This window comes from Chenopodium quinoa, unplaced genomic scaffold, assembly GCF_001683475.1.
Source record: "Chenopodium quinoa cultivar QQ74 unplaced genomic scaffold, ASM168347v1, whole genome shotgun sequence".
NCBI lineage: Eukaryota > Viridiplantae > Streptophyta > Magnoliopsida > Caryophyllales > Amaranthaceae > Chenopodium > Chenopodium quinoa.
The window spans coordinates 2,307,296-2,331,842 of record NW_018744041.1 but is presented as its reverse complement, the minus strand read 5'-3'; the positions used below and the strand labels follow the sequence as shown (position 1 = coordinate 2,331,842).

At 35.8% G+C, this 24,547-nt stretch overlaps 3 protein-coding genes across 3 annotated transcripts; 2 read left to right on the top strand and 1 right to left on the bottom strand.

Moving 5' to 3' along the window:
• Positions 1 to 313: 313 nt before the first annotated feature.
• On the bottom strand, positions 314 to 4,418 carry LOC110690540. Its single transcript, XM_021867399.1, has 2 exons — positions 3,832 to 4,418; positions 314 to 3,276 (listed from the first exon to the last, which is right to left on the bottom strand). Exon 2 carries the CDS (start codon positions 3,184 to 3,186, stop codon positions 871 to 873), a length of 2,316 nt encoding a protein of 771 aa, XP_021723091.1. The 5' UTR covers positions 3,187 to 3,276; positions 3,832 to 4,418; the 3' UTR covers positions 314 to 870.
• Positions 4,419 to 5,548: 1,130 nt separating this feature from the next.
• LOC110690539 (protein gamma response 1-like) lies at positions 5,549 to 8,872 on the top strand. The gene is made up of 3 exons (XM_021867398.1): positions 5,549 to 5,772; positions 6,577 to 7,733; positions 8,088 to 8,872. The coding sequence occupies exons 2-3, from the start codon at positions 6,578 to 6,580 to the stop codon at positions 8,798 to 8,800; spliced, it is 1,869 nt and encodes a 622-aa protein (XP_021723090.1). The 5' UTR covers positions 5,549 to 5,772; position 6,577; the 3' UTR covers positions 8,801 to 8,872.
• A 13,168-nt stretch (positions 8,873 to 22,040) lies between these two features.
• On the top strand, positions 22,041 to 23,726 carry LOC110690583 (serine/arginine repetitive matrix protein 1-like). The gene is made up of 2 exons (XM_021867444.1): positions 22,041 to 22,718; positions 23,310 to 23,726. The coding sequence occupies exons 1-2, from the start codon at positions 22,041 to 22,043 to the stop codon at positions 23,724 to 23,726; spliced, it is 1,095 nt and encodes a 364-aa protein (XP_021723136.1).
• Positions 23,727 to 24,547: the final 821 nt, after the last annotated feature.

The window sequence follows — 24,547 nt, the reverse complement described above, 5'->3', positions numbered from 1 at the left end:
ATATTTGTTCTTATAGATTAAAAGAAATTTAGAAGATTCTCTCTTATTTTTAAAAAGTCAAAAATTCCAAACAGGAACATCATTATGGAACGGAGAGAGTATTTTATTTTGCCTGCTTTCACAATGTTGTCATTAACAAACTTAAGCAAAAATTCCCATAAAAAAAATAAAAAAAGAAAAAAAAAAACAACTTAAGCCAAGATCATTTGAATTAGGAAGTATATTTATAATTTAATTTTTTAGGTTTGAAAACTAAATTATATTCATGTCGAAAATTATTGTAGAAGCATAAGCATCAGTGAGACAGTGATCATAACCGCGCCCAAGTGTTTATGAATAAGAACCAAGGGTAGACTTGAGATCACAATGTAAAGTTTGTTTTGCTTCAGCAGATGATCTTTATAAAACCACTTCAGTATAAACTAAGAACACAGACTAGTGTCTAAAAAAAAATAAAAAAATCCTAAGCTACAACAATTGTAGTGAGAACAACTGTGGCTAAGCCTAATTGAGGTGTGACTTGTATATTTAAAGGCCTTGTAGCGTATATTACATGAACTCGAGGAGCCCCCAACTCACTTGTTGCCAAATAAACTCGACAAATGAGCCAAGCTGTCTGTCATTGGGCTGAAACCTGTGAATATACATCAGTCCTCATTGTTTCTGTTTCAAATTGCAACCAAGTAGCGGTTCTTCACTCGCTTGCTGAAAGCCTGAAAGTACAGGGGTGCAATATTTAGCATGATGACCAAGGCTCAACAAGATTGTATTATTGATAGGTCCTGAACAAATTTTCTGGAATAACTTCAAATTCAGATAGCTTTCCACAGGAAAGTCAAGAAATTGAATCGTCTTGAATGTTCTGCACTGTCATACTTCAGTTGAGTAACTACGAAATCTTTTACAGTGCTGGGCTGCTGGCTTCCTTTTGCGCTTTCGTATTGGCGGAAGATGATCCTTTGTTTCTGCAGTATTTCGCATGCCTCTATCACGTGGTTTTTCATCATCATCATCTACAATGTCCACCCTCTCAGTCGCCTGATTTTCCACTATATCTATATCCTTTGCATCAGCTATCACTTGAAGAAATTCAGGTGGAAGAGCTGCCGGGTCCAACTCCCGGCAACCCTTTGGAGCATTAGGAGATTCATGACCTGAAAGCAAGTGAGAAGGAAGCTGATAAGAAAACCGAAAGATCTCCTCCTTGGGGATCCTCCTCACTTGTTTTGAGTCCAAGTGATGATGAAAAACAGCCTTGAAGCCAGCAACTTTGACAAGTGGTATTACAACAACTCCAAGCTCCTCATCATAATCTTCTAGTACTTCCACCATGTCATACTTGTGTATAACCTCATCATCAGTGAGTTCATTCCAGTCTGGAGACCAATTCCTATACAGTGCGCACACATCTCCCTTCCTTGGAAAGATACAAATAGCTCCACGTGAACCTTTTGTCCATCTAACTTTATGTGAAAAACAATTCAGACCATCATTTTTCTCATGCCGGCCTACTCGGAAGTCTCCACATGTTTTTGAGAAACCTGAACCAACCCAATTTAAAGGACCAAGTTCTGTATTTGTGGTTGAGTTTAACCAACTGATCCGTATCCTAAATGGATCCCGAGATATTACACTTTGAACCATAGCATAAAATCTGGGCATGCCATCATCATTGTCATATACAGCCCATACTTGATTCTCTCCAAAGGCCCTTTCAGTCCTATCCTTGTCAAAATCATAGAATTCTGGATCAGGAACAGGAATTGATAACCGATCTTGAGTCACACTTAACAGGGAATTATCCTCAGAAACTAAGCCAGAGTCTGCTGATTTACTAGACTTCATTCCCAAGTTGCCATTTATCACCACATTTTCCTGCCTATTGTCCTTGTCATGAGATTTCTTAGTTGCTATCTCCTTTTGAGCAGCATTGTTTAACATACTAGCAGAATTCCATTCAGCTATTTTTGTAAGAATTTCTTTCCTAGCCTTATGCATCAATATGCTACGCAATTCGCTCTGGGATAGCTCCCTAGTACGGTTGAGTTCACCGATTCTATTTGCATAAACTGACCCAGACCACCTAGTACCACTGTGCCTGGGAGCTGGGATTGTGCTTGATATGCCAACTCCAGCACCTCCAAGGCCCATATGATCATTGTTCATATTGCTATCATCACTCACTCTTTTCTTTTTCTCGCTAGAGGAACCGATCATTTCTCCAGAAGCATCGTTTTTCCTTTTAGCCTTTTCTCGTTTTCTGGCAGCTTGTGCTTCCTCACGCACTCTTTTAACCTTCTCATATGTCTGTTGAACCACATTTGCAGCTTGAGAAACAGATGAAACACCAGCTGCTCCTGAGAATGGAGTCCACTGTGAGTTATCTGTGTTATGCCCAGCATTATGACTACTTTTGTTTCTCGCTTCCTGCTGAGAGTTTTGCCAGTGTTGGAAATCTTCCCGTGGTTTTGACGATTCAGAACCATTTGAAACAGGTGGGGGTGTCTCTATGGCGAAAAATGGCTTGCGGCAATTAGGGCAGCGCAAATTGTGATTAAGATAACATCTAAGGTATTCATACTGCATCTTACATCTATGGCAAACAGTCCAGAAAGAATTCTGATTTGCCTTCTTAGATGAACCAGGAACAGAAGAGCCATTTGATGGGGAGGCATTTTTATTAACTTTGGGATTAGACATGGTAGCTTTAGCAAAGTTGTAAAAACCATTAGCACCAGGCGGCACAGATGAACTCTGAGAAGGAGGTTTAGTCTTCTGCGAAAAACCCCTAATGTTCCTTCTTGAATCATAGGCAGCTCTCCTGTTTCTGTCAGATAACAAGCTCCAGGCTTCTGAAATTAGCTTAAAAGCCCCTTCTGCTCCAATAGACTTGTTTTTGTCAGGATGGAGCATAAGAGCAAGCTTTCTATATTGCTTCCTTATCGTATCATCGTCTGATTTAGGGGTCACACCAAGCACACCATAAAAATCTGCCTCCCCTAGCACTGGATCTTCTGCAGCGGCATACACATCAAGAGTTGCCAACATCTGCGAAATCCCCTCAAGACCAGGATACAAATTTTGTGCCTTGAGCGCAAATTTCTTGGCCCCCGGTAAGTCCTTGGCATCAAACTTCCTCTCCGCAATCTCTCTTGCCTTGATTGCATCATCTTTATTGCACTCCATGCCAATTCTTTTCACCCTTATCAATGTACACTCAATGAATATGCAAAAGTATCATCCAAATCTTCCGAATCTCAATTAAACAGCATAACCCTTAAGCATAACAACAAATTTGAATCAAATCTCCAAATACACAAACAAACTGAAGGGACCAAGTAATTTCTATAAAATACCAAATCAAAATTAAGAACAATCTCCAAAACAATGCCCAACAACAATCAAATTCCCTCTTTTATGAATTGCAAATGAAGGATATAGTATACCCTCTGCAATCAAACATTATTAATTATTATTCAGCATACTAACAAACATTACAAAATAATCATCAAAATTCATTCATTTACCAAAAATGCAAAATACCAAACAAAAATTGCATACTGAATTCAACAATATAAAACCCATATTCAAATTCCAAAACCCAGCAAAATATCAAATTCAGCAACAAAAAAATGAATAGTAATTTATTAGTAAAATGAAATCAAATTGATCCAAAACACAGTTTCAACTAACTGAAACGAACAAAACTAACCCGCAAAAAAACCCTAACATTTTTCAAACTAAAATCAAAACCCTAGAATCAACGCTTAATCAGTATGTTCGTAAAATTAGGAGAAATTGAAAGTAAAAGCAACTGAATTGAAGAAATACCTGGCGAAAAAGAAGTAAACTATACTTCGTAAACAAGTATATTTGAATCAAAATACACCATGAACATGGATATGAAGGACCGCCATTAACGTTGGTTTAAGGTTTTTCAATGTTTGCCGCTATTTTCTTTCTCAATTACAAAAATTTCCCAATTTTTAAGGGGTAATTTTTCTAATCTAATTTTATCTCAAAAGAAAAATATGAAAGTTTCAAAAAAAATTCAATGAAAAATAAAAAGGTCTTAGAAAAATGTGGAGGGTATGGGTTTTGCTTGTCTTTTGGAAGATTTTTGTGCCTCTTTGAATCCATCATGAATTAAAACTAAATGCTTTTTTTTTTTTTCTAATTGGTTGAGACTTTAACTATGGTTAAATTTTAACTCGACTCAGGTGGCTGTTGGGTTTATCTGTGATAAGGTTGTGTTTTGGTTTGTCATGCCCTAAGTTCTCTTTTGCAAACTAATTGAACTACTCGATATCGCGCATGACAGTTGATGTATTTTGCTATTTTCCTATAGCTCTTTTCCCTCCCCCGTCTCCCTCTTCCTCCCTTTCCTCGTAGACACCATCAATCCTAAAATCACACAGGACCAAGACTTTAACAACCACATAATATGCAAACAAAATTTTATCAAGAATTGTCACTTAAAACCGTTAGTTAAGGATGTTCAATGTTGATATTAAATGTAAGTGTGATCTTCAATCGTCATCGTTATTGGACAATTGAAAAAACTTAAGTGGTTATTATGTGTTGATTAATGGAAGTGGCACTAGAGGGTGGTTGATAGACGGCGGTAGTTATAGAAAGAAGGGGAAGGGAAATGCATCAAAAGTCATGGCAATGCTTATATTTAAATGAAATAGCATACGTCGTGTCATAAACAATAACTTTTACCAAAGAAGGAATGTCTTGATAGAACTAAAGTTGGCTCCGGGTCGGGTCGGGTCGGGCCAACATGCTTTGGAGTTGGTTAGGCCCGATCCATGAGGTACATGTTGTGTCAAGCCAAAATTTTCAAAAGGTTGACTCGCTCACGGCCCATACCCACGTGCCATTGTGCCGGGCTAGCGTGCTTAAGCAAAATTTTCATTGATTTTAACATGCTTTTGTCGTGTTATGCCTCATCGTGCATCTCCCAAATAAAAGCGACCTACGACTCAGCATGTACAGTAACGTGCCCTGCTTTTTTCGTGTCAGGCCTTGGGTCGGCATGCCCATTTCCATCTTTAGATAGGACTCATAGGACCAATAGAAGATTATAAGATAAATTACTTAAATTTTGGCTAACCTCTTGCTTTTGTTTAGCAAGCTGCAAGCCTACAAGGGAGCTAGAGGTTTCATGGGTCTTATAGGCTCCATGTTACTATGTATGTGCCATTGGGTTTTCACTCCTTCCTCTTATCAGACATTCATACCACTAGAGGATTGGAAGAAGCAAGAACCCAAGTAGTATAAGAGCAGTGTTAACTCAATATTTGCACTTGTTTTCCTAATCAGACCTTAATTCTCATAATTTTTACGATCCAGTATTTACGGGCCAAATATTTGGGAGTAGAGGATAGGTAAGGGAATCCCTACCCCCAATTATCCTCATTTAATAGATTCAAATCTAGTACATTTAGGATTAAGCCTTATTAAGTGTGAAGTGAGTCAAACACTTTGTTGGCCAAAAACAAAACTTGTTACTATTGAAGTATTGAGCAATTGTGTACAACTCTATTGTTTTACCGTAGTAGATGTAACTATGTAAGCATGTAACGGTTGACATATTATGCGTGTTAAGTGTTATACACTATTCTCCTATGTTTTCATTTGTACTCCTTTGGCGCTTTTTTTTTTCCCGCTGAAAATCTCTTTCTCTCTCCTCCATTGAAGCGCACTTTGAGTTCTCTACTGTAGCGGCTTCTGAGCTTTCTCTCCTCCATTGAAGCAGCTTCTAAGGTACGATGTTCTTCTCTTTTGTAATCATCGAATATCAATTTCCCAATCTAGGGCTTGAATTTCATTGTCGTTGATTTGATTGTCAGTCTAAATTCAATTTAGGGTTCTTCTAATTTGGATCATTGAACTAGTATTGGTTATAATTACTGAAATTGTGAGATATTTTATTGAGCCATTTTGTTTCTAGAATTTTTCTATGTGCAATTGATGATGATATGAATGATATCTTAAGCTAGAAGAAATTAATGTGATTTTTCGAACCTAATCTGATAATTGAGTTGAAATTGTTGCTAATTTGTTGACCACGATATGAATTGGAAAAATTTGAGGCTATTGGAGCACAATCTGATCTTGGATTTAAAGCTAGTCGAACTTTGAGCTTGAACTGAGCTTGCCTAAATCCTATCGAAATTGAGACGATTCTAGTTTATTCGAGCTCGGCTCGAGTCGAACCCCTCTTAGTGAAACCCTAGTTATGTTTGTAATCTATTTTATGGAATTACCTCTAAATCTCTAATGGAACTAGGAAATATTATTGATACTTTAAGTCTTAAAGTAACCAAGGCAATGTCATTTGAATCGTTTATAAAAGATGAAAATTCGTTGGTTGCAACTTGCAAGTATTAATTCGTATCCCATTTTCAAAATCTCGGATCACCAAACATCGTAGAATTGTTGATGTTGTTAGGATTGGTGAGTACAAGCTGTATATACTTGTCGTCGTTGTTGTTAGGCAAATTGATTATTCTTCTTTTAGTGTGAAAATGTGAATGATCACTTCAATTTATTTCTTAATTACTGCAGAATGCACATTACTGAATTAGAGAAGTCTCCAAAAGTAAGTCATCAGGTAGAGAGCCATGATACAAAGTATGTCTCAGGGCTTAGCACTATACTGGTCGCTACGATTCAGGAAGCCAAGGATAGAATTTCTCAGATTGAATATATCTTTTGCAGCCAGCTTTACCCCAATATTCAAACGAGTGCAAAATCTGTCCAGAAGATATATGTGGAAGCCAGAAACGCTGCTGAAAATGAGTGGAAAGAGAGACAAAGTAAACTCGAGCTTCAAATGAAACAGCTAATTCTTGAAAAGGAATTAGTCCTTGATGAATGTAAAGCTTTCATGGTAGAGAAGTCGAGACTAGCAACAAGGGTAGCTGAATTGGAGGATAAGCTGCAGCAGAAGACAAAAGAAGTTGAAGATGCTATGGAATCACATGCTACATTACATGATATCATTGAGGCGAAATCCACTACTCTCAGAGATAGGGACCTGCAGGTGAAAGAGCATGAAGAAAGAATGAAGCTTCTTGTTAACAAATCCCAAGAACTTGAGGGAAAGATTGATGCACTTGACAAAGAGCTTCAGGACAAGAATGAAGATGTAACCAATGGAAAAGAATTAGTGAAGGAATTGCAGAGGCAAATTGATTCACAGGAGCTGAAGATGAGGAATACTGAACAGATGCTGATCAAAAGTGAAGAAGAAAACAAACAACTCTCAATGAAGCTGGAAAATGTGGAAACCAGTTTAGATAGTCTCAGAAATGGATATAGGAGAAAAATTGCTGAAGCAGATGAGGGAAAGCAGTTGCGTGAGCAATTAGTACACGAGCTGACAAAGAAGAATCAACTGCTGTCTGCACTTGAGGGAGAGAAAAAAATGCTTGGTGAGAAGCTTCAAGAGAGTCTTAGAAATAGGGATGATGGAGTAATTAACACAAGAGTACCTCAAAATGATTTGGTCAAGCAAATTGAACTAAAAACTACAGAGTTAGCCACCGAGAAGCATAGACGAAGAGATCTTCATGCAGCTTATAAAAGGCTCAAGTCTCAACACAGCTATCTGCTCAACAAGTTTGGTCTCACCAATGAAGAACTGTTGCTTCAAATGAAAGAAGAAGAAGAAGAAGAAGGTGATCCATTGAACGATGATGAAACAATATTAGCATTATCTGGTGAGGATCTTTGAAAGGGACTAGCTTTAAAAAATTATTGCGCAATATATTTTTCCTGTCTCAAAGTATATACCTTTACAAACTCTAATCGTATGATTTGTTGCTTAATACTATCCTTGATTCTTTCATCTTCTGTTGACTGATGATAGTTTATGTAAATTAAGTATCATGAGTGTCATTCCTGTGGTGTCAATCTGTTTGTTGTTGGAAAGAAGGGTTTCACTTCCTTACACCCGTTTTTGGCTCTTTTGTTTGCATCCATCATTCCATTCATTCCCAATTAGTTATTACGAGTAAGAGAGTTACAGTTAGAATACTACTTTGCGTAAATAATTAAGCATGTGTATTTTGCAGAAGTCAAGAAGAGAAATTTAGCAAGTAGTGTGGTGGCATGTGAGTTGAACGAAGTGAAGCAAGAAATCAACACTATGGAGAGCTCAGATGATGAGAAATTTGTCAGATTAAATCAGAAGTTAAGCTCCAAATCTTCATCTGGGTCTGACTCTCCTACTGGAAACCATTGGACCACTAGTAGGAAGACCAGAAACTTGGGCTCATTAACTGGTGGAAAGCGCCCTATATCTGGTTGGAGAGAGACTCGATCTCGTCAAAGTCCCGGTGGTCCTGATCCGCATGATGATTTTCTTGATACACCATATGAAGACATTAGGGGAAATTTGCACAAGAGCGTGAAGGCTAGCTTACGTGATGTTCCAGCTGTATATCCAAAAGACACGGATTCAGATGACGAGACACAGGACATGAGAGCTGAATCTGCGCCCAAAAGACAGCAGTTGCAAGCTCCTAGGTCTGGTGATGGTTCAAAAGGTTTTAAATATGTGGAACCTGTTCGGAAAAAAGCTGAGCGGGAAAATTTGAATGGAATAGAATGCAAGCAGTGCAAGAAATTTTATGATGCTGTCCTTTCCAATGCTAAAGATGGAGAAGTTGATGGACATAAGTTTTGGTGTGAACATCATGAGGGTGTTTCAAGGCATAGGTACAGGTATGCTCCTCCACTGACCCCTGAAGGATTTTGGAATATTGGATTTGATACTGAAACTTAGTTAAATGTAATGTTTATGGAAATTTCGAAATTATTGCATTTCAAAATTTGAATATTGAATGCAATTTACTAATTCATGATGTAGCATGTATAGAACCACAGTCTCATTCTCAATTACTCCGTATATGGTAAAAACTTGATGAAAGCCTTTGACATTCCTGTGCTCACTTTAGAGAAGGCAAAGTCTTTCAGGATGAAGCTAATCCACTAGACCTGTTGGCCCTGTTTCTAATCGTTGTTGCAACTTCTGATCCCTGCCATTTTCACCACTAGCAATTTCTGTAAAAGGCGATAGGATTAGCTATAATCAGTTAGCTCTGAAACCATGTTTTAAGTTATTGGTTTCTAGCCTCATTTCAAGCGTTAAATTGTGTAATATGATTCATAGGAAATGCATATGTAAAAGGCAATAGGATTAGCTATAATCAGTCAGCTCTGAAACTATGTTTTAAGTTATTGGTTTCTAGCCTAATTTCAAGCGTTAATTGTGTAATTTGATTCATAGGAAATGCATTTTAACTCTTACTACGATCAAGTATATAGATGGTTAAAAGATTCATGGTAAGTTATCATGCTTTTATGTTTGGCCAATTACCTTTTTTCTTATATTCGTCGTTTCATCTGCTCTCCCCAAAGGAGTCATCTTGATTTCACTACTCACCTATCTAAGTGGAAGTATGTTTAGAAAACTACGTTTTTTTTCATTGTAGGAAATTCCCGTGGTTGAACGAAGTATATGAGACTTTTACAGTGTCTCCCTTGTCTTTCATAATCTTTATAAAGCTTAACATAAGCTCATTCTATTCTTAAACCAAATGGTGATAGATAGAGACGAAGTAGTGCATCGAACTTATATGCTATTCATCCCCTCATCTCCTTCAATGTAGGATAACTAGTCTCAGCTCACTTGCGAGGGATATTCAGTTAATCTCTTAATTTCACGATAGTCATCGGTCTTCCCTATAAAAGATAGTCGTAATTAAAAACTCACCCGAGTCTTACCATACACCCGTCTCATAAAACTAATGTCGATTTTTAAGCTTCTTTTAACCCTCCTTAATGGAGATGATATTTTGTGGAACGTGTGGGGCCTGAATAATTAAGTTGGAATTAGTTCTGAAGGCTAATCAATCCCAAAATATTTTTGACAAGCAAAGTAAGTAAGTGGGCCGCAACCCGAAAGCTCATCACCTCATAATTTTGAGGAAAGGTTTGTTTTCCATGGCTTAATGCTATTCTAATGATTGGACTGCTTAGCTGGATTACTACACAACAAGTTCTCTCTTTCTTTCATTATTATTTACACCACATTGATATTTGTATGAAGTTATGAATAATATGACCCCATCAATCACCCACCTCCTTAAGTTTATAATACTTTGATTACGAGGATAAGTACTTCATAGTTCGTACTGTCAAGCAAGTTTAGTGGAAATGGAGGAAAACTCACAACTCACGAGGTTGAGCCTTACTCTGAAGCGTCGACTTATATAACTGATCTAGCTAATTTGTAAGAGGCGACTTGTTATATTTTTTATATTATTTTTTTTCCTTACCAACACAATATATGATATTAATATACAATACATTATATTAATAGATATATGATATAGTTTAGTAAGTTTATCATCAAAATTGACTACACTACGAGTTTAATGCTCTTAGGTGTTGAGTCCTTGTACATCTTCGATAGTGGGTCATAATCTCTGGCTTTTACACATGTTTTCTTGTACATACATCCTACCCAAATTTTGCTTTCCTATAGTGGCCGCTTTTTTCTTTTTCTTTTTTTTTTATTTTTTTTTTATGGCCTTATATAATTGATCAAAAAGAAGTTTATAAAGTAATTAGAAGCACTCTTAAAACTCTCATGTTTAGGGGATTGGGGGATAAGGTGTGGTAATGTTTATGGTGTTTTAAAAGCAAGAATGGAGGCAATGGTACTATCAATATCATATATGGCTCAAAAAACGGACGAAGTAATAAAATTTGGTATGGTTTAGATTAAAAAGTGTAAGATGACATATATATCCCCGAAAATAAAAACACACCATTTTAGTCTTTTAGAGATGATCGAATTAACCTACCAAACTTCACCACAAGTCCACAACGAAACGTCGGTACAACATCGATACATAATAACATAATTGTTGCTATACGGCCTATGCCCCAGTTGGTCAGCTCCACGAATAAATAGAGTACTTGGTGGCCTATCTAAACATCATTAAACTTTAGCCAAATTAGTCAAGATCCATGCTAAACTTTGCGTGAGCAATTTATTGGATAAACCTTATACGTATGTTAAGTGGAATATCATTACTTGATTTATTTTAACTTGTTTGAATGTCATAGTAAATTCCACCATCCAATCAAAGACACATGTTAATTATTATATTAGCTTATAATTAAAATAAAAAGTATACTTATATGAAAAAAGAAAGAGGCTTTGAATTTGATGCTCTAATTAAATAATATAATTGAAATTTGCTTTTATACCCAACTTATATGAATTTTTCAATATTAATATCAAATAATTTATTAATACAACTCTTGGTTGCCACTCATAACTTAACAAAGCACCTAATTGCTTATGTCATATGTAATTTACTTTTTTTTTTTTTAATTATGTTTGGATTAATCAAATAAATGTCATCTAATAAGTTTGAAACTTTTCAAAAGTGGGTATTGGAGTATGACTCATCTAAGAGAATGATGAGTTACTCAAGTATACATGACATTTTATATGTCCCCATCATCTACTATGGCATGCGGTGCTTAATCGGGTTAGGCAATGTCCAAAGGAGGGCCATCGTTGTCTTTTAACACTTGTTTTCCTTTCTAACTCGGATAAATCGATAAGTTATTCGTAAATTATATGACAACCTTGTTAATATGGTGTTACCTTAAATTAGTGATCATTCTGCAAAGCCTCCTTTTTACGCCTAAGCCTTAACAAAAGGCGATAATAACCTCCCTAAATCAAACTAGACACTACTTCTAGCTCGATATCAATTCTCCGGTTCATGAGTGGAACAATTTAAGACATCATTATTACTTCAACACTGAGGATAAAAAAATTAGAGAGTGAGGGATAACACAAATAACTCAAGTGGTTTGAGTTTTCCTCTCGGTTCTAGAAAATCATGTGATTGATTCTCACTCCGCCTTTTGTGGCTCTCTAAACACCAAAAAAAAAAAAAACAAATAAACAAACAAACAAAGTGCCTAATAGGGTTTACTTAAATTAAGTACACTTTCGTATGTATATTGTATTTCTAATAACCACAGACAAATTGTAAAATTAGTCAAATTCAAACACCTCAAGGTTTCGCTTTCCCCTACCCCCTTCCTAATGTACCATATATTATATACTTAAATATTTGAACATTAATTAATAAACATTAATATATACTTGTACATGTGAGGTACTTGCTAACGTATATATGGTATGATAATTTGATATAATAATCTATGGAGTAAGTCTAAGGTTTATTTGTTTATTGCAACAAAACAATTTTTACTATTTAAGGCCAAAACCAAATATACTTTGAACATGCAAACATATAATAAGAGTTAAGGAAGTTGTTCTTGAGCCGAAATATTAGAAAATAAAATTAAATAAATAAATACAAAGTATTTTATTTTTTATTTTTTTAAAAAAAGAAAGAAAGAAAGAAATTTGAATACATCAATGAAGGCGAAGTTCCACCAAATATCACGTGGATGAATGTCTTTCACTCTTAATGGGTATGGACCTACATATACATTATCTATGACCCCACTTATTAATGCATTAATTTAAGCTTAATCATTAAACTAATCCTTACTTATACATTGCTTGCGTTTTACATTTTGCATGTTCTACTTTTTTAATTTTTTGTTTGTTTAACTTCCTCATTAGATCTTTACACGTATATATCCCATCCAACGGGTTGTACTATAGATAGGCCATCGGTTTTTGTTGGGTTAGTCCCATCTATTTATGCCTATTTTAACTTTTTCAGAGTTTATTTCTCCGTTTTGACTTAAGCCAGATTTAGTTCACGTTATTTTCACTTATTTCATAAACAAAAAAAAGAAAAAAAAGTTCAGATCAAATCAGATAAAAAAACACAATAGTTCAGCTCAGATTATAGTAAGGGCATGTTCTCTTCAGCTTCAATCAGTTTAGTTCAATTTCTAATTTCCTTCTCTCATACACAATCCATTTCAGTTCAGTTTAGTTTAGTTCAGCTCCAATTAGTTCAGTTCAGCTTAGTTCAGTAAATTAGAACAGGTCCTAAATAAGTTCAGATCAATTCATCGTTTTATGTACGATTTTATATCGCTAAATATCTTTAATTTCATGATAAAAAAAAATTATGAAACTTACATATTAATAAAACGCACATTCATCAAAATCTAACAAAATTTCACTTGATATAGTTATTCTTTATTTATTATCGTACACATAAGGTTAAAGATAGATCTAATTAGACAATCATATCAGGTCATAACAGATTAGATCATATTGAATAAGCAAAATTAATGTGAACTACACAAGCCCTTGTTTCATGCAAAAACCACTCAAATTATATACCTCATTCACTTATATATTTTTTTTATTGTCCTATTTGAAAAATCTTTTGGTATTTCGATGGAAATAGAATTATACTCAATCTGTTTCTTAACCCGATACATTTATCAATACAAAGTATAATTTAATTTGACCAATGTTAATAATCTACACAACATATACAAAAATATTCCGTAAATTATAATGGTGTAAATACTTATTAAAATCGTTTCAATGTATAACCTCAAGCACACTAGGTGAAACTATGCCAAATTTCTACATCCAAATTCCAAAATAAATAACTTCACATAGAATGATATTGAATACACGTAGGAAGAGCATATTCCATTCTAGACGGAACAAATCAAAATAAAGTATGTTATGATTTGTCCTTAATTCCACTCTAATATGAAATAGTATATTATATTATCGCATGTTTGGTGTACAATGCTCTTAATAAGATCGATCATTTGACATTTGTACTTCATTTCTAATTAAATACTAAATTACAAATATTTTGACCAAACATATTTGATGAAGTTGGTGGAAAACTTATCATGTGACTTTGAGATCGGTCGGTCATAAATTTGAATTCCACCAACTATCAGGCCTGTTCTGATTTACTAACACGAGCTGAACTGAACTGAACTAATTGGAGTTGAATCGAACTAAACTGAAATGAATTGTTTATGAGAGAAGGAAATTAGGAAATAAACTTAACTGATTGGAGCTAAATTTAACTGAACTTAAGCTGAAGAGAACAATACATTTTCTTGAGTGTAGGAAGATTCTCTTACCTCCCCTTCCCCCCTCTACCCTCAAACATGACCTGCAAAGCTGAATAATTTTAACTTGTAAGAGGAAGATAAAATGACTACTTAATTTGCAATATTTTATTAGTTTTAATTTCTAAATTAATTATACTATAATAGACATGGTTTCTAGTCATCTTATTGAATGTCCTCATTTTTACATTTACTTCGTATTTCACATCTATGCATACCTTTTTTAAATAAGGAGAAAAAATAGAGTTTAATTTGCTCATCTATGTCTTATTAGGATGATGACACTAGGGTTTAAGACTAAGTCACTTTGTTGATTGTCAAAAAAAATAAACAAGTTTGTAACTGTGCATGGCATCATATTTAAAGTCTTGTACGGTGTACCAATAATTAATATATTGAGTAAACCAATATCCAATTAAAAGTTACGGTGCACCTATAATAAAAATATATCTATAATTGTGTCCTATAGAATATTTACCTGATACATGACACTCTCCTCCGCCTTTTTTTTTATCAACTTATAACAATAATAATAAAATAAAAAGTAATTCGTCATAATATTAAAGATTCAAACGTGTGACCTTCAATTTCATCACAAAATTTCTTACCACCAACGTGTGTTGATCTTCATACTTTATGCTCTCTTTTAAAAATAAAATATTTTTTTGCCAAAAAACTTTTAAAAGGTTTTTTTTTCGCAAAATGGTGTATTTAAAAGGTTTTTTTTTGACAAATTTATCATTTAACTAAGATAATTAGATAATATTGAGTCATAAATAATGTATACTAAATTACTAATAATGGTTAATCTTAAAGTTATGACTAGGAATTGCTTGGACCCAAATACTAGTAATTTATAGAAGTATATATAATAAAAGTCGTTCATAAATCATAGTGAAGTTCATCATATATGCCACATAGCGCTCTCTCTCTCCACATCATCTCATCCAAATGTCGATCGTGGTTTAATGTCATTCATTACACACATAAATGATGCAAGCGAGTTTTAAAGGTTTGAACCGACCATAAAAAACCTAAGAATAAAGAGATTCGAACACCTAACCTATTAAAAGAAGGATGTATGGTTATTTAACCATCTAAGTCAATCATCAACCATGTTACAAATATGAAAATAATTGAATACAATTGCAAATTACAAGGACTAATTAAAAAAAAAGGCAATATAAATATTAAAAGTAACTATTAAGTACATATAATCACAAGTTTGTGTAATTAGAGTAGCAACCGGTGTAGCTCCGGATCACACACATTGAAAATGAAAAACAATGTGAGTACATTTAATAACTCGGGAGTATTAACCGACCCAAACCTAGCTTAAACATAGTTTCTTATCCATATTTTTCTATATATAACTTATTAACTTGATATAATGTAACTAATACTCTTTAGCTCAATTTCAATAATAACTAGTTTTTGCCTTTTTGGCATGTACAATGCACAAGTCAGATATCAAAATAAATGTGATGCATGTGATAAAAAAAATGGTGCATTCTTACTAATGCCCTTCAATCAAATGTATACATATACTCTATAATTTTTTTTATTTTTTTAATTTTTAAGTTAGGAAATATTTATAAAATACACTACACTGCCTTATTATACTGATGTGATGAAACAATTGGTGTATTCTTAAAAATGACCTTCAATAATCAAATGTATACATCTACTCTATAATGTATTATTTTTTTAAGTTAGGAAATATTTATAAAATACAACACACTACCTTATACGGAGTATTTTATAAGATGGATGGTGCTCTAGTATAAATTTAAAATAGAATTCAATAAACATATATTTATATTCCTCAAAAAAAAAAAAATTTATATGATTCCCTAGTAAAAAAATTCTAAGAGTTCTGTATTTATACTTTGGTATTTTTTTGGGCGTAGAGCTAGGTCGGCGTATTGGTTAAATAATGTACGTATACTGGTATACATTTGTGATGGTGATCTTGAATGATCTGATAGATGAGACTGATGAAGTTTTGTGAGCTCAAACAATGTATTATTCAAAAATAAAAAATAAAAAAGTATTCATAAAAATCTGTGCTTTAATAAAATTTGGGAATAAAAAGGAATGAACTTTAAGTTTTAATAGGGTTAAAAAAAATAAAAAAATAAAAAAAACTTTAAGTTTTACTCCGATAAGAATACAAGATATAAGTCATATAAATAAGTGGAAGTGTGGAACAAGCATCAATTCTAAAGTTCAAAGTGCTCAACTTAAATTAGTGCACGTTTATTTAATCATTTTTTTTTCAAATGTTTTAGCATTACTTTTATTTGTAGTAATTTAAGCTACACTTTTCTTCCAACAAATTTAGAGGTGTACAAGTGGGGTTCAATGAATTCAAGTAGGGCCTAGTCTATTTCTAATATGAGACATACTAAATTATTTTGTCTAAATAAGTCCAAATCTAATTTATTTTTATTTTTTTAGTTTGGGTCGGAGTAGGGTCGATTTGGTTCGTTTTTAACACATCTGCTTGTAATGTGTTAATATAGGTTTTACCCGAACGTCTTGCATTGTTCGTTCATTTGTCAATTAATAGTCACTTCTTCTCCCTACTTGTTGCCATGTTTCTACAATCTCCTCCTAATTGCTTTAATTCCCATGCAAATAATAAGTAGCAAGAATATTAAGGAACAGATACAATACCATATATGTGTATTTATATCAAGTACCTGCATAATATACTAGTTACCACGTACATTCATCTTAGTACACTTTAATTAAGCTACTGTATAAGATTTAGTACAAACCTTAATCATAAGTGGTCTTTTCATCATGATTAGTTAGTTGCATGTATGGCTTATGTTATGTGGGTCCAATTAGTTAAGCTGGCTAGCACTCCACTAATTAGAGTAGTTCTAATATTAATCATGTGTGAGACAGACTCCAAACTTTCTTATAGAACAAGGCAATTGTCATACCATTAATATCTCAATTAGTTTTTAAAATACTCTAATTAATCAATATTTAATTTTATTTTATTTTTGGTTGGTAAGTAGAAGGGCCCTATCGGACCGGAACCTCTCACTGGTTCTCTTAGCCTGGATAAGCAGGCTAGGCACTTTGAAAGCGGGGGAAAGAATAAAGGAATCCGCACTCCAATGTTCCTCTTAGTGGAGTTTGATCGCACAACTTTTTGGTTGCGAGATGCAAAAATTCCCGATTTAGGACTTGTTCTCTTCAACTTATTTCAGATACTTATTACTTAATAAATTCATATCAGGCCAGAAAGATTCAGATCAGACCAGATCAGAACTTTTGATTATCATTTACTTATCGCTAAATATTGTCACTACAAAAATAAAAGCTTTTTAGTAACTAAGTTTGGCAACAGATTTTTAGAACGTTGCTAAATAGCAACAAATCTAAATTTTTTCATTGCCTAATTAAAAGCGACATTTTATGCTTTAGTTTTTTAATAAACAATGGCTACATGTTTTTGATTTGTTGCTTTTTAAAACAAATTGTCTCACTAGTTGTTACTAGATGGCATCATATTTTTCTCTTGTTGCCAAGTAGTAACAAACTATGACAACAAGTATTTGATTGTACTGATTTAGGAACAAACAAAGGCAATGAATTTTTGAATTGTTTCCATTAGAAACAAGTATTCTAAATTATTGTTGCTAATTGATAACGTATTATTTTATTTGTTGCCATTGGAAACGAGTTGTGATACATATTGTTGTTAATTTATATGTAGGCTACTTTTTGATATAATGTATAAAATTATTTGTTTCTATAATGACATCAAATAGAGACGGATTTCAATTTCGTCTCTAATTTAGAGACAGATTTTTTATTTTGTCCCTAATTTAGAGACAAAATTTTCAATTTCGTCTCTAATATTTCGTTCACTTATTATAAATTATATGCATAGAATTAAACAAATAGTACTTGGTATAGTTGGTAAGAGATTCACCATGTGACTTTGAGGTCACAAGTTCGACTCCTACCAAATGCGATTCTTGAGACTGGGGATTCAAATAGCCCTTACATGCAAAGTCGAGCCGAGTTGACCTAACCTAAGTGAGATTTCAGATTGGTAAAGACCGAGATCGGGTTGAACCGAATTGCTAATAGGGATTGGGTTTTTGTCTCGTAGTGTCGATAGCAACCAATTTTAATAATTTGTTGCTATTTTTAAGAACCAATATTAATAATTTGTTGCTATTTTAGGAACTAACATTAATCGTTTGTTGCTAATTTTAGCAACGACCAATGGTAATCTGTTGCCAAAGTTGGCAACGAATGCACCAAAAACAGCAACAATCATGGAAACTATATTTAAATTGATGCAATATTGCAACAAAATTGCTTTGCAACTTGTATCCAAAATACCATGGCAACAAGCCTTTTAGCAACAACAAATTTTTGTTTCCAGCCCGTTGCTAAATAGAGTTGGCAACGGATTTTTGGTGAATAACAACAAATTTTGGTTGATGCTATATTGATTTTTTTTTTTTTTTTGTAGTGTGTTAATTGCGTATTAAAAAACTTTATAAAAATTACATATTTAAAAAGTTCATAATGAAACGAATCTAACAAGATCCATTTTGTTAATATTTTTCTTTACAAATTAGTATTAAAATGCGGTCAAAATTTAGTTAAATTGTTAAATCAGATCTGATCATACCGGATCAAAAAAATTCAGATCAGACCTTATAAAATTCAGACTAGATATACTTGTTTTAAGTGAAGAGAACAAGTCCTAATAAATCATTAGTTTATATCATTGATACTTTGAGCATTATGCATGTATATACTTCGTATATAGTTGCATATAAACTTGCATGAGTTAAAAAAAAATATATATGCATGATTTACATTAATTAATTAATATAGGAATTCTCTAATTGAAATCATAATTGGACTAATAATAGATGAGGTTTGTAAGAATTGTAACCATTCTCCTTGAACCACGTGGCAAGTAGATTTTTTTGAATAAATCACCTTGCATAGTTACGTAGCATTTACACAAGCAATTAGGCTCTCCCACTACTTTATTAAACCTTAGTCAATATTGTTGGGATTTAATCATTTAATTATTATTGGCATATAGGGAGTATCGGTTAAATATATATAGCAAACTCTCTGGATTATATAAGTGCACACAAGTAGCATAGATGTAAGGCATGTAAGGCTCGAACTTGTGACCTTAAACTTACAAGAACATAACGAAAACTATCATTATCATCGTGTAAGACCAATTTGTTAAAAGAAAATTACTTAATAACTCTAATTATAGGCGATTTATTTCTAGTAATCTCAACTAAGGTTTATTATCTAATAATCTCAACTATGGGATTAGTTTGTCTCCAATGGTCCCAACCAGTCAACGTCAAGTCAATGATAACTAGTTATAACTAGTGACCATGATACGTGTCAGCACGTGATTGATTGGCCAAAATATTTAAATTTTTTTAAAAAATACAAGTAAAAAAAAAAAAACTTAAAATTATAGCCACACTCCCCTTAACCTCGCCGGAACCCTAACCTTGCCGAAAAACGGCCGACTAACCCCACTTAACCACCGAAACGATCGGATGTCCTCTACCAGCCATTGTTGACCCCGAAAGTCCGAAACCACCCTCCCAGTCCACCTCGACCGTACCTCAAAGCCTCCATTTTCTCTCTCTTCCTCTTCCGTCATTGCTGCGATTTCTATGTTCATCATCGTGAAGAACCCGCAAGATCAAAGCCACAATTCTCTTCAACGCCAGTCTCAATAATCAATAACAACTTGCAAGTTATTCCGTCATTGGGGTCGGGGAGGTTGGGTGGGTTATTTTGAGGGTTGAAATTAGGTCAAATTGGGTGGTAGTGGGCCGGCTAGCTAGTTTCGGTAGCTAAGGTGGTGGCCAGCCGATTTCCGGCATGTTTAGGGGTGGGGTTAGGGTTTGGTGGTGGTTCAGTGAAGGTGGATGAGAATTTTTCGTATATATAAGACTAATCACATGTTGACATTTGGCTATTAAATCCAAAAAAAAAAAAAAAAACTCTTTTATCATATTACTAATCAATAGTCATTGGGACTATTGTAGGTAAACTGATCCCTAGTTAAGATTATTAGATAACAAAGCTTAGTTGGAATTATTATAAGTAAATAGTACATAGTTGAAATTATTAAAGTTTAAATCAAGTGAATTAGTGATACTAGGTTTCTATCAATAAAAAATTATTAAATTCGAGTTTTTTTAACGATAAAGCTTTTTAAAGGATTTTTTTTCGCAAAATGATGTATTTAAAAGTTTTTTTTTTACAAATTTGCCTTTCTTTTATTTTATGAGTGCAACTAGGTGCATAGCTCCTATATGTTTACAGGGAAAAATTGTAAATTTGACAAGGTTTTGGAAAAAGTTCACTCTATAATGTACCGTTATGCATGTATAATATACTATTAAACTATAAATTATCTGAATAGTACTTTTTGTGTACTATTATACATGTAGTGGTACTTTTTACCATTATATACGTTAAATATTTTCTCCCAAAATATTTACCGCCTATGACCTATTATACATGTAATGGTACATTTTTCATCCTATATATTTGCTAAACCCGTAGGAGTTATGCGCTAAGGGTTAATTTTATTTTATTGAGCAGCCGATGATATTAGGTCCGTCCTCTCAACAGTGAACACATGGAGTAACTATGGATTACTGGTAAAAGATGAAAAGGGGATAAGAGGGATATACACGTCGGATTATCCCAATTGAATTTTGACAGAGAACTGGTGCACTGACGTGTGAAGTCGCAATCAAAGAAGAAAGGGATACCCCCCACCGCAAAAAACAGTACAAATAAGAGGGGTCACTTCTAGTAAAGCTGTTAAAGCAGTGTAAATGTTGTTTAGTAGTGATGGCTTAATCATGTGTGCTACTTCATACTCCTTAGTCCTTATTACGAGTACTACCTTGCTTCCAACTTTACACATTTTTTTCAAATATTTTGCCCTTGTTTAGTTGCTTTACCTTTGGTATTTTTCATTATGTCAACTAATTAAGGAGTACAGATAGTATTTTCCGATATATCATATCTAATACTAGTATAATATTATGTCTTTAAAATATTGCTCTAATTAGTAGATCTTTAATAATAAGCTACTTTTTTCACTTGGGATTGTGTTTATAGTCGAATGAATAGGCTTTCTGAGCCTAGGATAGATAGAGGTTGAAATATTATTTATTGACCAATTTTAACAAATTTGAATTGAATTAGAATGTTCAAACCAAGCCAAAGATGATCAAATCTAGTTGTAGGGTGAAGGTAGGTCAGTAGATGATCCATGATTGCCCCATTGTTGTATTATGAGGGTTAAGTTGAAATTTTAGCTCCAATTCAATAGTACAAATCAATAGTGTTTGGGTCCAATTAAGCCAATTGGGCCTAGTCATTAAATGATCCAATATTCCAAGGTCAAGGCTCAAGCCTCCATTAAGCCAAGTCATCATAAGGTCAAGCGGCCCAAACTATCATGGTCAGCCCATGATTAGGTCCGGCCCAGTCATTCTCCTCCCTTTGTCATGCTAAGGTATAAAAGCCTTCAATCTCACCCTTTATGATTCATTCACAATTAAAGCCTCAAGCATTAACTCTCTTGCATAGCTTTTCTCTCTAAACATTGTTTGACTTCGGCATCGGAGGGATCTTCCTCGGATCCACCCCCGAGGCCAGTTTACGTGTATTTGCTGTACAGGAAACCTTCGGCCCAGCATCATTTGGACCGGATTAGTCTTCATCCACTTCTCTGGACCTTCGGCAAGGTCCCATTATTTTCACCCGAAACAATTTGGCGCCGTCTGTGGGGAAGACTTTCAAAAAATCTTTAAGTCGATTAAAATCATCTTGCAAGAATCTTAGTAGCAATGGCTAAGAACCGCAAGAACAAGCGAGTGAGTCAAAGAGCAGGCGAAAGGCCCTCAGACCCTCATACTCCTACTCCATCACCTTCTCCGGACCGGAACTCTTCCAAGGGTGCCAGTTCGGGAGGAGCATACCGGGAGGATTCCCTTTCCCCCGTAATTCATCAATCTCATCATAGACCGAGTCCTCCTCGGTCTAACAAAAGTCAGTCCGATCGTAGGACTCAATCAGTGCCTCAAAGCAGACCTTTGACCGTCCACTCTCACTCCCACACTCAGCCGAGGACCCTTTTAACGGGGCCTAGCTCGGAAGAGGTGGCAAGAGCATTGGCGGTGCTAATGGAAGCGATGAGGGCACAAAATATGCCTCCACCTTGTGACCGAACTCCTCCGCATACCAGGCATCAACGGAGGAAGCTCGACCATGAGGGGGAGAAACCTCCCTCCTTCAAGGAGCTAGAAGAGTGGGAAGAGGACACTTGGAGGACTGAAAAGGAGAGGAAAAAGAACCCTCATTTTTTTAAAGGATCCTCTACCTCTCGACCAGAAACCCACAAAAGCAGCAGCTCCGCCTCTCGGCCAGAAACTGCGCGCCGAGAGCGGCCAGAGACTGTTCGCCGAAGTGTCCTCGACCGACTCGGCGGCAGGGAGCCGAGTGTGCATAGCCGCCTCTCGTTCCCTGTAGCCGAGGCCCGAACTTCCCAACTAGGGACGAAAACCACTCCTACCTCTCTAAGAGGGCAGAGCGCGGTCCCTTCGGCCAGTAATAAGGGCAAGACCGTAATGCTTCCTACCAGTTCTCCATTTGAGCAATGGATTCTGGAAGAGCATGTGCCGACGGTTAAAATACCGTCGCACATTACATACGATGGGACTTCGGATCCGAAGAACCATATTGCCTCTTACGAGGGGCACATGCATCTCTGTCCTAGGTCCGAAGCGACCAGGTGAAAATATTTCCCCACCACTCTCAAGGGGGTCGCGCAAGCGTGGATCTCCAAGGGAGTAAAGGAAGGCTCTATAACAGGGTGGGACGACCTGTCCACCAAGTTCAGGAGCAAATTTTCCATGGCAAACCGCCGAGAGAAAACCACCGCAAGTCTTATAGGCCTGCAACAAGGGGAGACCGAGAGTCTCCTAGACTACTTGACTTGTTTCAGCAACGAGTCATCCAGCGTCTCTCAGCTGGACCAGGGGCTGGCCGTTTTTGCAATGCAGAATGGCCTTCAGCCTGGGAAGTTCCTGGACTTCATGGTCATGCATACCCCGCAGACCCTGGAGGAGGCTCTGAATGCTTCGGATAAATTCATCCGAGCCGAAGAGTGGAACAAAACAAAATCCCAATCCCAATCTGGGGGTGGGAAGCAAAAACAATCGTCTGAAGGCCAAGGCCAGAAGGCGAAAGGAAAGGCGAAAGCCTCGGAACAATCTTCGGCCAACGATCCGAAGAAGGAAAAATTCGTTCCCTTCAAGGGGAGATATGAATCCTACACTCCGCTGGCCCTTCCGCGCGCTAAGATTTACAACGTGACAAAGGAAGAGCAGAGTTACAGGAAGCCAAGACCGCTCCCAGAGTGGTACCAGCGCAAAAATAAAAATCAGTGGTGTGAGTTCCGCAAATCACCGGGATACAACACTGAGGAATGTATCCAGCTGAAGGACCAAATCGAGGATATGGTCCGGAGATGATATTTGAAAAAATACATCGCGAATCACTGCGAGAAAAAAGAGGCTGAGAAATCCGAAAAGGACTCTCGGCAAGAATTCGATTTCCCCCGAAAGAACATCAAAAATGCGGAGGGAAAATTTCCTCCAATTAACGTTATCTCGGGAGGAATATGTTCTCGGAGGGAGCACAAACGTCACCTTAGGGCTTTGACCCACCAGGTGAACAATGCTAGCATTCAGCCTCCCCATTCGCCGGTACCGAACATGACGTTCACATCCGCCGACTGCCGGGGGGTGACGTACCGTCAAGAGGATCCGTTGGTGATTATCGCCACGGTGGCCAACCACGACGTCAGCAAGGTTCTTGTTGATGGTGGCAACGGAGCAAACATTCTGTTCCGAAAGGCCTACAACCAAATCAAGCTGAAGCCCAAGCACCTCACGTCGGTACCCTACCCGGTATCAGGATTTAATGGGGCTTCAACTTATCCAGACGGGAAGGTAACACTTCCTGTCACCATCGGCTGTGATGAAGCAGCCAGGAACGTCATGACCGAATTTCTGGTCATTGATGCTCCTTTAGTGTACAACGTGATCATGGGGAGACCCATTATTCACGAGATCCAAGGAGTAGTCTCGACATACCATCAGCTGATGATCTATGTCTCGGATGCCGGCTACCCCGAAAGGATCGAGGGCAGCCAAAAGGATGCCCGAAGGTGCAACTACCTCAAGCCATCCACCAGTCGTACAAAAGATGACGACGAGGATGAGGAGGAGAAAAACAGGCAGCCGAGCGCGAAGAAGCCGAAAGGCCTAAGTGCTTCGGCTCAAGGAGACCT

Coding starts and splice junctions, on each gene's coding strand:
- LOC110690540 (XM_021867399.1), bottom strand. CDS start 3,186: ATGGAGTGCAATAAAGATGATGCAATCAAGGCAAGAGAGATTGCGGAG.
- LOC110690539 (XM_021867398.1), top strand. CDS start 6,578: ATGCACATTACTGAATTAGAGAAGTCTCCAAAAGTAAGTCATCAGGTA. Junction 7,734..8,087: donor AACAATATTAGCATTATCTG/GTGAGGATCTTT, acceptor TGTATTTTGCAG/AAGTCAAGAAGAGAAATTTA.
- LOC110690583 (XM_021867444.1), top strand. CDS start 22,041: ATGGCTAAGAACCGCAAGAACAAGCGAGTGAGTCAAAGAGCAGGCGAA. Junction 22,719..23,309: donor ATAGCCGCCTCTCGTTCCCT/GTAGCCGAGGCC, acceptor CATACCCCGCAG/ACCCTGGAGGAGGCTCTGAA.